The 11,454-nt window shown below is 57.4% G+C and overlaps 1 protein-coding gene across 1 annotated transcript; it reads right to left on the minus strand.

Annotated features, from left to right (window-relative positions):
* Positions 1-6,090: 6,090 nt before the first annotated feature.
* Positions 6,091-9,963, minus strand: ZNF503 (zinc finger protein 503). The gene is made up of 2 exons (XM_037130501.2): positions 9,661-9,963; positions 6,091-8,921 (listed from the first exon to the last, which is right to left on the minus strand). Exons 1-2 carry the CDS (start codon positions 9,961-9,963, stop codon positions 7,284-7,286), a joined length of 1,941 nt encoding a protein of 646 aa, XP_036986396.2. The 3' UTR covers positions 6,091-7,283.
* Positions 9,964-11,454: the final 1,491 nt, after the last annotated feature.

Here is an 11,454-nt window from a genome sequence, read left to right on the forward strand (position 1 = left end):
TTTTAGGTTTCCATAGTAATGCTATAATTATTTAAGGTAGCATTGGTGCAAAGTTGATTTAGCATCAGTTTGCCTCTGTTTTGAGTTGGAGGCTTTATTCAGTTTTTTGTTAATAACATGGAAGGGGATGGGAAGCAGGTTTACAATGCTTTGATTTTCCACCCCATTGTTTTTTGTTTTTGTTTTTTAAAAAGATGATCCCTTCTTCCTGGCTTTGTGTTGTGTGCAGGGTGCAGGGCCAAAATGAACAGTTCCCTAACCAAAGTTCTTTATAGGGCTAAAAATTACTTCTGACAAATCCCATTTTAAATCATTTGCAGAATACAACTCCAAGCACATAAGAGAAACAAAACCCACCAACCTCAAATTACAACTTCTGTGAGCTTATCAAGTACCACTCCTCCCCACTTTACCAGCAAGCATCTGTGGTTAGAAGTAGAAATTGCCATCCAGTGACCCCCTGGAAAGCCATCAACAAGAGAGCTCTCTTCTGAGTTCAGTTCTGGGTGAACTCATCTGTATTTTGCTGGGAAGTCTGTTAATGTTCTGTCCCAACTTCCAACCATCTCACTTTCCTGAGTAACAGAACCCTGAATTTATTCAAGGCAGCAGTGTACCCAGCTAAACATTACATTTCCCAGCCTCCCTTGCAGCTAGGTATGGTCATGTGACTAAGTTCTACCCAATAAAGTATAAGCTGAAGAATGTGTGTGGATTCCAGAAAGACTCATCAAAACAGAGAGAGAGGACCCTTTTACCTCTTTTCACTCCTCCGTTCTGTTGTTTGGAATGAGGTAACAGTCCTGAGCCCAAGCAGCAATCTTGGAATCAGAGATGACATGAGGATAAAGTCTTCTTGGTTGGGCTAGCATGGCCATAAACATCTGATGATTGAGGTTTCTGATGATTGAGGGCCATGCTTAGCCTGAACTGACCACCTCCAGACTGAGAGAAAAGAACATTTATCTTCTTTAAGCCGCTATTTAGGGTCATTGTTATTGTCAGCAAATGCAGTTCCTAACTGATGCATGGAAGCTCACCCAGTCCCTGGTCCTGTGCTGTGGGCAAAGACATTTATAGTTCCTCTAAGGCCACCGCCACTTTTCCTCCTACTCTCTTTGGAAGAATCATCTTGCCCAAGAGGGCCTCATTCTTTCCCACCTCCCTTCCTTCTGTCCTTTCTTTCCCCCTGTCTCCCCCCTTATCTCTTCTTTCCTTCTATTTTCCTCCTTTCCTCTGATATTTATTGAACATCTACTATGTAGAAAGAGTATAGGAGATAGTCCCTCTTTCCCAGTGTCTCAGACTCCGGGATATTAGGCAAATGTAAAGAGACTATGATGGTGGGAGGGACAGGTGCTACAGGAGCAAAAAGAAAGACATTGGATCCAATGGGAATGATGGCGGAGGAGGCAGGCAGCCCTGGCCTGAGATTTGAAGCAGAAGTTTTGAGTTACTGGAAATTAGGAAAAGAAGGCAGAGGACAAAGATCCCAGGCACAGGACTAGTGCAGTGTAGCACAGTAATTAAGGATGTGAGCTCTGGAACACAGACACATTATATCTCTCCAGTCCTCAATTTCCTCACCTGCCAAATGAAGATAGTAGTAGTAACAGGACTAGAGGAGTGCCTGGAAAGTACGTGTGCAATACGTGCTACTTATTAACACTATTATTGTCAGTAAATGTGCTGCTCACCTATGATATGCTAAATCCTTTTATCGGTTTTGGAGCCAAGTTTCATAGAGACCGTAAGTGACTTGTTCATGGTCACATAGCTATGAAGGGGTACCACTCAAAGCTCAGTGTGTTCATCCCTAGTCCAGTTATCTTTATACCTCTACCCTCTGCCTTTGTAGTAAGTGCTGAGGGAATGAAAAGTGAGGGAAAGATCAGTGTGTGGTGGGGAAAAACCTGGAGGGCTTCCTGGAAGAGATGAGCTTTGAGGGAAAGGTTGGGTGAAAGTCATTCCAGGGAAAGAGTATATGATGAGTACCACCAACCAAGGCCTTGAAGAGCTAGCTGGCTGGCAGACATCTGAACTGTGAAGATTGGTGAGACAAGGTAGGATAGGCAAATGGGGGCCAGCTCAGAGGACGAACCAAAATTACAGACATTCTGATGGACAGGTGGTGGAGTGAGAATCTGAGCCTGTGGGCCACAGTTAGTTCTGGAGTAAGAGAACTGGTTATAATAAAAATGACACTTTGCAAAGAGAAGAAGAAAACAAACCTGTGTTTACTAAGAGCCAGGACAGGGCAGACAGTAGTCTTCACATGTATTATTTCATTTGAGCCTCACAATAACACTATTAGGTTGGTATCAATGTCCCCATTTTACAGATGAGAAAACCAAGGCTCAGAGTTGAGCCGGTGGTGGAGCTAAATTTTGATTTAGGTCAGCCTGTCCCCAAATTTGTACTCTTTCTACCGTACCATGTGGCTCTAAGTTGTGCTCACTGTCACAATGTCCCTTGTGCTGTGGGTGTCTTTATCAGGTGCTGCTGTCACCCAGGGGCTCAGGAGCCATTTTACAACCAGACACCTCTTGAGCAAGCCCTGGGGTCACACTAGGTGGAGAGGGCTCCCTATCCCTGGGGCTTTAGGGGATTCCCAGCACAGCATATGGTGAAGTACTTGGGCTCTGGCCCTCATAGAAATGGGTTCAAATCCCAGCTTTGCTGTGTAATCACTAAACTTGAGCAATGTCCTTAGTCCCACCAAACCGCAACTGAGGCAGGGTAGAGGGATGAGCCCTGGATTGGCTCAGACTTCGGCTGGAAGTGCCAACACTTCAGGAAGTAAAATGATAAGATGTCTGTGTTCACTTCAGAATAATGGGGGGAAGCAAGGTGGAGGGGGTTGAGAGGAAATACAGTTAGCCACGAGGCTGGGTGGTGAGTTTAAGGAGGTCTATTAAAGCATCTTCTCTAGGTCTCGTTCCGGGTGATCTCACCTGCATATGTTTGGAAATCTCCATAATGAAAAATAAAATAACAGTGAAATCTTAAAGAACAACAGTAACAAAATCATGTCCACTACCCTCTCTCTCAGTTAAAACAGACCTTCTAGTTCCCAGGCATTATTATGTTTGAAAACCTTCTCAATTGAGAGCAGCCAAGGTGAGACTCTGCATGAACTCCATCTCTGATTAGGTGTGTGACTGCAAGCTCCTGTCCTCCCCTGCCTCAGTTTCCTCATCTATAAAGTTGAGGTAAAGACTCTAACAACCTCATGGAATTCTTATGAAGTTTGAATGCGATGATTAACCCAGGAAAATGCAGCTGGTCACAGTCCATAACAGAATGAGGTCAGCCTGAGCTTTGCAGTCACTCTGAGCACGACTAGGCCTCTAGCCACAGTGAGTGAGGACTCTAAGCCAATATGTACATAAGAGGCCATCAGATGGCCTCTCAGGGACAAGCCTCACCTTCTGGGCAACTTTTACATGTTTCCAAAGCACAGGTGGTTCATCAGCTAGAAGGGCATTTTCATCTCTTTCCTTACAGCTTAAAGGTCACTCAACATAAAGACACCAGAGTCACTCAGTGTCACCACCAGAGGTACAGATGGGGGCAGGGACTGAATGGAGGGAAAGGCTTCTGCTGCCCCTGCCACTGGCGTCCTGAACTTAGCCTCTGGTTGTCCATCTGTGCCAGGGGCTGGTAAAGAGATGGACAGCGCTCAATAAAGGGGTAGGCCCTAGGAAACAATCAGTGGGTGGGAGTGAATGAATGTACGAATGCGTGGGGACGACTTCAGTATGACAGACAAGGTGACCTACCGGAACCTGCAGGGTGGCGGTGGGAGCTCTCAGGATTGGGGGGTGGCCGTGACACTTGGGCCAGCTTCTCTCGGATAGGGAAAGAAAGCAAGGAGAACACCAGTGTAGAAGCTGGAGCAGGTGATGAAGCTCAGAGGACAGGGTTCGCAGCAGGAGAGGAGCAAGGGGGGCACTCTGGAACACTGCTCCAAAGCTGAGCGAAGGTGGAAGCGGGAGGTCCCAGGATGACCACCCAGGGGGCCTGCGCGCCGGTCGTGGTTCCGGGTCTTCTCTGCTCCGTAGGGCTCCGCAGCGCCGCCTGGCGGACACGCGGCGCTCCGCTTGGGGTTCAGCGGCCGCAGACGGTGTGCCCGGATCCCCAGGCAGGTCGAGAGAAAGCCGGGAGGCGTTTGTTCCCCGAGGGCGCTCGCACCTCGGCCTGAACCCTCGGCACGAGTCGGCACCCTCTCTTCTCTAACCCTGCGCCCTGGGCGACTTCGCTCTGTCCAGCACGTCGGGGGATGAATCCTCCCCCAGCCCCCGGGCCCCCAGTCCTGGAATTTTGCTGCCACCGAGTAGTTACTGCGGGGAGGAGGTCTCATTAAAAATTTAGGGAGTTTGGTTTTGACTTTTGTTAATGAAATACCAGGAGTGGGCACAAAAACACAATCGTGCCCAATCTGTCCCCCTGCTGGCCCCAGAAATTCTGGGGCTGGGGAATTTCTAGATCCACCTCTGGCCGCCCGAGGACCCCTGTTTGGCGACGCGAGGCCGAGGAGGGGCGAGCGGCCGGCGCTGCCCGGAGGGTGAGCCAGGGCCTGGCTTTCGCGTCCCGCGTCCAGGGGCGCGGGTGGGTCGCGACTCCGGCCGCACGACCCCCGCCCCTCGCACTTCGCAGGGGGGCTCCCGTCGGTCTGAGAGCCCCGGGGGCGGGGGGACAAGCTTCTCCGCAGGCGGGGCTCGCGATGGGCTGAGGCCCAGCCAGGCCCAACCGGGCCTCTCTTAGCCGGACGGAGCGGGCGCAGCGCTGCGGCGGCCCCGACACCGCCCGCCAGGGTCCTCCTCGGACGCCGGCTCCCGTTGCCGGAGTCGGGGCGTCCAGGCTGGAGGTTCGGAGGCGCCAGAGGCCGCCGTCCTCCGGGTGTCGGCGTCGGAGTCTCCACTGAGTCCTCTCCGGGCGGAGGCCTGGGAGCTCCCCGCCGCGTCCCGGAGGTCGCTGGGGCCGCTGTGCGTGCAACCCGGGAAAAGGCCCCGCAACCGTGAGGCGGACCCTGGGAAGAGGTGGAAAATTGCAAAGTCACCAACCTCTGAGCAAATGGCGGCGGGAGCGGCGCGGTGGACCGACCGAGGCCGGAGGCCGAGGGCCGGCTGTGAGCCTCCCGAGGCAGCGGGAGTTTGGCGCCGAGGAGGGTCGGCGCCTGGGAGAACCCAGCGCGGCCTGACCCCAGGGAGGGGAGGTTCGGGGTGCGCGCTCGGCGACGCGACTCGGTGGTCCCGGGATCCCAGGAAAGGCGCGCTCGGGGCCCAGAGCCCCCGCGGGCCTGCAGGGCGAGCGCCCAAACAGCCGCAAGACCAGAGTCCCGCCCCGGCCGGCGGTGCGAGCTCGTGTGTGAGAGCGGGAGGGGGCGGCCGTGCCCCAGCAGTGCCCCCCCCTCCCCGCAATGATCAGGGCTCTTCTCTGCGTGGCGCCACTGGCGCTTCGGGCTGCCTCGTCCCGCAGCTCCAAACGCGGATGAGGGCGAGGCGCGCACGGCGCGGACCCGCGCCGGGACGGAGGGTCCCACCGCAGCTTTGCCAAGTGCAGCCCGAAGCTCAGAACCGCACTGCGCGCCCACCCGGCCGCCCGGGCGAGGCTGGGACTGAGCGCCGGGGCCCTCGCGGGGCTGAATTTCAAGGGGCTTCCGGGTCCGAGCCCGGCGCGCTCGCCTGCGGCGCAGCCCGGGACTCGGAAAAGCAGCCGCGGCGCGTGCGGAGTCCGCAGAGAGGACGGACCTTGGGGAGAGGGGGCGTTGGACGGGGCTCGGCTGGCGGCCATCCCAGGCGGCCAGAAGAAGAAAAGGAGCGCGAACTCACTTTCCCCCGAGAGGTGACAGGGCTCCGGCGCGCTCTCCCTGGCCCCGGGACGCAGGTTCCCAGGCGTCCTCTGTCCCCTGGTCTGTCCCGGCTGCGGGCCCCGGACCAGGCGATGCTCGGAAAGCAAAGGGCGGAACCGCGGGCCTCGGCGTCTCCCCAGGGCCGAGGCGGGGAGGGCGAGTCCGGGCCTGCGCTTGTTCTCTGCTCAAAAACGAAACCCAAACTCCCAAAAATCTCAAGAGGGAAATTTCAAAAAACAGTTTTCTTTCACTTTTAATAAACAGGCTGCTGAGAGAAAAATTAAAAACGAAATGAGCGATAGCTAAGGATAGTATCTTTTCAAATTGTGAACTACCTCCTTGAAAAGTATTTTTCCTAAGATAAACCCCACTGCTGGCCGGCCCCTCCGGAGCCTCTGCCTTTTCCTGAAAATCACAACCGAACCCTCGGAAACGCGGCCACGTCCGGGAAGTCGCGGGCGCGGGCCCCGGATCCCGCTGCGGCCGCCGTGCTCTTCTCTCTCTCCAACCACAAAAGCAAAAAAGATAATAAGAAGTAAAACCTTTTAATACATCAAATATACGGAATTTTAATCTTTAAAGCGATACATTGTCTATTATTTTAGTACATGACGTAAACCTTACTTGTCCCCTTCTCAGCGGGTGGACTTAAAAATTAAAAATAGTTAAGTGTTCCTTTTAAAGAACAAAATAAGGCAAATGAGGTTTTGGAATAGAATTGTTTTTCCTTTTTTTTTGTTTTCTTCCAGAATACATACAAAAAAATACCCATTCTCTTCCGATGGTATACACCTTAAAAATAATTGCAATTTGAAATCAGAGCTGACAAATTGTGACTTGTTTTGTTTTTCATTTTTTTGTAACAAACATGCATGTAAATTGTATTTCAATCAGACATTAAATAAGAACGTACAATACAATCATAGCAATTTTAAAGTAACATTAAAGAGAAGACCTCTAGTTCTGTGGCGGTTTTGTATTTATTTATAATCTACAAGGGACGGGAGGGTTTGTTTTCCATTTTTACCCTCAAGTTTTAATTCCCCCTTCCTTTTTACCTACGGAGCTCAAACTAAATAATGCACTTTAGAACCTCGGGTCCGCTTGGAGCTAACATAAATAAATACCAGTGTCCACCGGCGCAGTCCTCAGATGAACACTTTCTCAATTACCTTTTCCTTCTTTTTCTATAAAAAGTCAAATGATATTCTTTTCAACTTTTATAAAGTTTGGGTGGGGAGGTGAGGCGGAGCCAACGGGAGTCTCCCACCGGGTCTCGGGTGGACAGATACGGTACACGCGTTTTTGTTCCCTGGCCCGGGTCGTCCCCGCTCGCGGGTGGCAGCAGCTTCTCCCGGTCCCCGCCCCTCCCGCGGCCCCTCCCCTCCCCCACTCCTTCCTCTCCCTCGCTAGCCCTCTGGACCCTCCCTCACTGATAGCCCAGCGCGGAGGCCGTGGTCAGTCTCTGTCCGTAGAGGGCGTAGGGGGAGTAGTAGGGTCCGGTGGCTGCGGGCACCGGCACCGGAGCGCCAGGGGTGGGCAGTGGGCTCTTGGAGTAGGGGTGGTAGCGGCTGCTGAGTCCCAGCGCGTGGTGGGGGCTGCGCAGCGCCAGCGTCCCGGGGCTGCCCGGAGCGCCCGACGTGGGGATGTGCATGTGGCAGGCCATCGCGGCCGCCGCGGCGCTGGCCAGAGACGACGAGCTGGGGTAGCCCGACAGCAGTTTGTCCGTCCCGGGAAAGGCCGTGTGGGTCCTCAAGTGGCTCAGCAACTCTTCGGACGTGGCGAAGCGCTTGTCGCACGGCCCGTTGGCCGACACCCAGTTGCAGATGTGGGGGAGCGGGTCGTTAGGGAGCATGAAGCCGTACGGGTAGAGGGGGTGGCCGGCCAAGGAGGGTGGGGTGGCGCCCGCGGCGGCCGCAGCCGTTAGCGACGAGTGCACGCCGTGCAGCGGGTGCGTGGGGTACACCAGCGGGTATCCGGACTTGAGTGCCGCCGCTGCAGCGGCCGGATCGTGGGCGCACGACGCGCTGGCCGCCGCAGCCCCCGCCAGGTGGCTGGCGCAGTGGTAGCTGAGGCAGTACGGGTCCCGGCACAAGCTGGCTGTCATCACGGAAGGCGGCGACGCCCCGGCCAAGGGGCTGGAGCCAGCGGGCTTACTGCAGCCCAGAGAGCCCGCCGCAGCCGCCGCCAGCTGTGCCCCCACCAGGCTGCCCGGCTTGGTGGGGTCGAGCGCCACGCCGTGTGGCAGGAACTGGGGCGGGTAGCCGGCGTAGGCCCCAGCCAGGCTGCCTGGGTAGGTCATGCCCGCGGGAGGCAGAGGGAACACAGTCTGGCCTGGTTTGTAGGGCGACACTGGAGCCACCAGCCCAGAGCCCAGCACCGAGGAGGAGGTGGGTGCGCTGGGGCCCGAGCCGGAGCTGGGGCCGGAGGAGCCGCCACAGTCCGAGCCTAGAGCTTTGCCCCCGGGACCCCCATCTGGGTGCTGGTTCACGTCCACATTAATCCCGCCGCCGCAGCTAATCCGGCCGTGTGCCAGCCCCGCGGGTGCCCCTTCGGCTGAAGCGGCTCCGGAGCCCTTGCTGCCGCCACTGGCGCCGCCCGCGTCCGGGTCCTTTTTGTCATCCTTGCCCTCTGGGCCGCCCCCGGCCGAAGGCAGCATGCCTCCTGGTGAGCAGGCCGAGGCGCTGGAGCTTGGGCTGCCTGTCCTGGGCGTGAATGGCTGGCAGGTGGCGCTCGGTACTCGGAATCCGGACTTCTCCGCGGAAACCCCCCCGCCGCCGCCACCCCCGCCGCCACCGCCTCCTCCGCCGCCGCCTCCCGGCTCCTTCTTATCCGAGCCGGGTTTGGAGTACGGCTTGAAACTCGATTTGTCCTCCACGCCGATGTCACTCAGCTTGAGGGGCCCCGACTTTCCGTCCTTGTCACCCCCGGCGCCGCCGCCGGCACCGCCCGCGCCGCCCCCGTTGGAAGCGACGGAGGAGAGTTTGGAAGAAGGCGAGGGGTCGGGCTTCCCGATCTGCGAGCATGTTTGCGCCAACAGCGCCAGCGGGCTCTTCTTCGCGTCGAGCTGCGGGATCAGACGCGGGAGGTGGTGGGGACGCGTGCGAAAAGAAAGAAGGGGAAATCCTTTAGAATCCTGGCTTCTGGGATTCAAACGCCCCTCCGCCACGGCCTGCGAAGGTCCTCCCAGCCCTGAGGCGCAATTCTAGGCGGCACCCGCCTCTACACCTGTACACCCGCACTCGCCCTTGAGAAAGGTAGCAGGACGTCCCCCCACCCACCCGGCCCCAGGATCTTTCATATCTTTTCCAAGCGCTAAGCTGGACTTTAAAAAGCTCACAGAATATTTTGGTTTCCTACTCGTAGTCTCAGAACTGAGACTCCCACCCCGTCCCTAATTCTTTGGAGTAATGGCTCAGGCGGTTTGCGCCTCAGAGGCCGTGTACAAATATCAGCTTCTGGGGAACCCGAGGACTGCGCCTTTGGAACCGTATTTCGGGCTCCCGTCCGTCTTCCGGGCAGAAAGTGAGTGGGTCTGGGTCGGGGCTTTAATACCAAAGAGAGAAACAAGTTTTGGCTGCCTTGTCGCTTAACATTCACACGCCAACCTACCTCCCCCCCCCTTCCTGCCCTAGTTTTAAGGTGCGGGAGCCCTGTCCTCTCTTTCCATCCCGGAGCTGAATCACTTGACACCCACCTCCTCGGCTACCAACTTCCACCCCCAGATCCGGAGAGAAAGGAATTCCGTGAAGCGGCAGCCAGGGTGGTGGTCCCAGTCCAGCACGATCCAGGGGCAGGGTCCTTACCTCGATGGGGCTGACGGGAGTGGAGGGCAGGGGCTGCAGGTACTCAGGGTGCAAAATGTGGCCAGTCCGTGCGGTCAGCATCTTCAGCACCTTGATGGGCAGTCGGTTAGCCTGGCGGAGAGGGTCAGAGGGAGGCACCGCGTGCACAAAAGGCTTGGTGCTGCCGGCCGGGGACGAGCCTGGGCCGGGGCCGGAGCTATTTCCAGAGAGCGCGCTGGTCCAGGCAGGGTCCGCACTGCCGCCGCCGCCGCCGCCGCTATGCTTACTGCTTCTTAGGGCAGAAAGCGAGGGCGCTGTGCTCATGACCCACCCGCGCGCATGGGAGCAGCGCGGGGCGGGCTCCGGGCTGCGCGCTCGCCCGGGGAGCAGGAGCAGCAGGAGGAGGAGGAGGAGGAGCTGGCGCAGCGGCCAAGGGCGCCCAGCGCGCCTTCTCGGCGCCTGGAGCCAGCGGCGAATAATCCTGGGTGGCCCGCAGCGAAGCCGTGGCCGACCGGGAGGAGCCGGCCCGACTGCGGGACTACGGAGTGGCTGGCCGTGTCTGCCTCGGGCTGTGGGCTGCGTACCAGCGGCCCGGCGCTGGCGCTGCTCTGGGTGGTGTGAGCCGCTGCCTGTCCAGCCGGGTCTCTGGCGAGGAAACTCACTTCAAAAGCAGCTGCACCGAGGGGGAGATTAAAGCCTTTGCCGCCTTCCAATCAAATGGGAGCCCGAGGTGATTGGAGGGTCAAGGGGATGTGACGCGTCCCGCGCCGCCGCCGCCGCCGCCGCCTGGACTCTCAGCGCTGGTTTTAATGGGCAGCTCCCTCTTCGCCGCCTCCCCCCACTCCCCGAGGCTCGTCCCCTCCCTGGATTTCGCTCCGAGGGGGAGCTGGACTTTTATTCTACGTTTGCTATCTACCGCCTCCCTCTTTTTTTTCCTCCTCGTCGTCCTTTTCCCAGCTCGAAAATAAACCGAAGCCTCCTTTTCCGAGAGGGTGCGTGTGAGGAACAGAGGAAGGTGCTGTTCAAACGCAGCGCCCGCAGGACTCCGGACGACAGCCGGGCTGTCACGTCCCGGGGCTCACAGGGGCGCGGACACCGCGTGTGCTCTCCCCCTCCGTAACCGAACTGAGTCGCGGCGCAGCCGCCAGGGTAAGGAAAGGTGGGGAACGGGTGCAGGAGGAAGTCCGCCCGCCCGATTTGATTTCCTGAGACTTGGCGGCAGAGAAACCAGAAGCTAGGTGGGCAGCGGTGGTGGTTTTCCTCGGAGTTGCACTCGGGGCTCCCCGCCCTTCCCGGCCACGTGACGCCCGGAGAAGCGCAGATTGGGGCAGGAGCGAGGGTCACATGTTTCCTCTCACACTCGGCCCCCACTTCTCACTCTCCGCGGCCACCTTCTCCTCTCTTCGCCCGTCCCTCCCCCCACCCCGCCAAGTTCTCTGGGCATCTCCACCCCTCCATCAATTGTCAATGTTCCTCGACCGCAATCAATCAGTTATTTGTCAGCTCTTGTCAATCCGCCCGTGATTTATGTCAGCTTTTGTTGCTGATTACAAGGCGGGTGCGACTCGAAGGGGAAAAGGGAGAGAGAGACGCAGAGGAAGGAAGAGATCGAGGGGAAACCGGAGGAGAAGGAAAGGGGAGCAGTCTCCTGGGATGGGCGGGGCGGGGGCTCTAAGAAAAAGAATGAAACGGGGGAAGGAGGCGCTCGGTGTCAAGAAAATGAATAGTGAGAGTCAAGTGCGCAGGTGCGGACAGGGCGCTGAGAGGGGTGCGCAGGCCTGCGGGGCGCGCCTCGCCTCTTCGAGGTCGGAGACG

This window comes from Artibeus jamaicensis, unplaced genomic scaffold, assembly GCF_021234435.1.
Source record: "Artibeus jamaicensis isolate MK-2021 breed Jamaican fruit bat unplaced genomic scaffold, CSHL_Jam_final contig_332, whole genome shotgun sequence".
NCBI lineage: Eukaryota > Metazoa > Chordata > Mammalia > Chiroptera > Phyllostomidae > Artibeus > Artibeus jamaicensis.

Coding starts and splice junctions, on each gene's coding strand:
- ZNF503 (XM_037130501.2), bottom strand. CDS start 9,963: ATGAGCACAGCGCCCTCGCTTTCTGCCCTAAGAAGCAGTAAGCATAGC. Junction 8,922..9,660: donor CTCCCGTCAGCCCCATCGAG/GTAAGGACCCTG, acceptor CTGATCCCGCAG/CTCGACGCGAAGAAGAGCCC.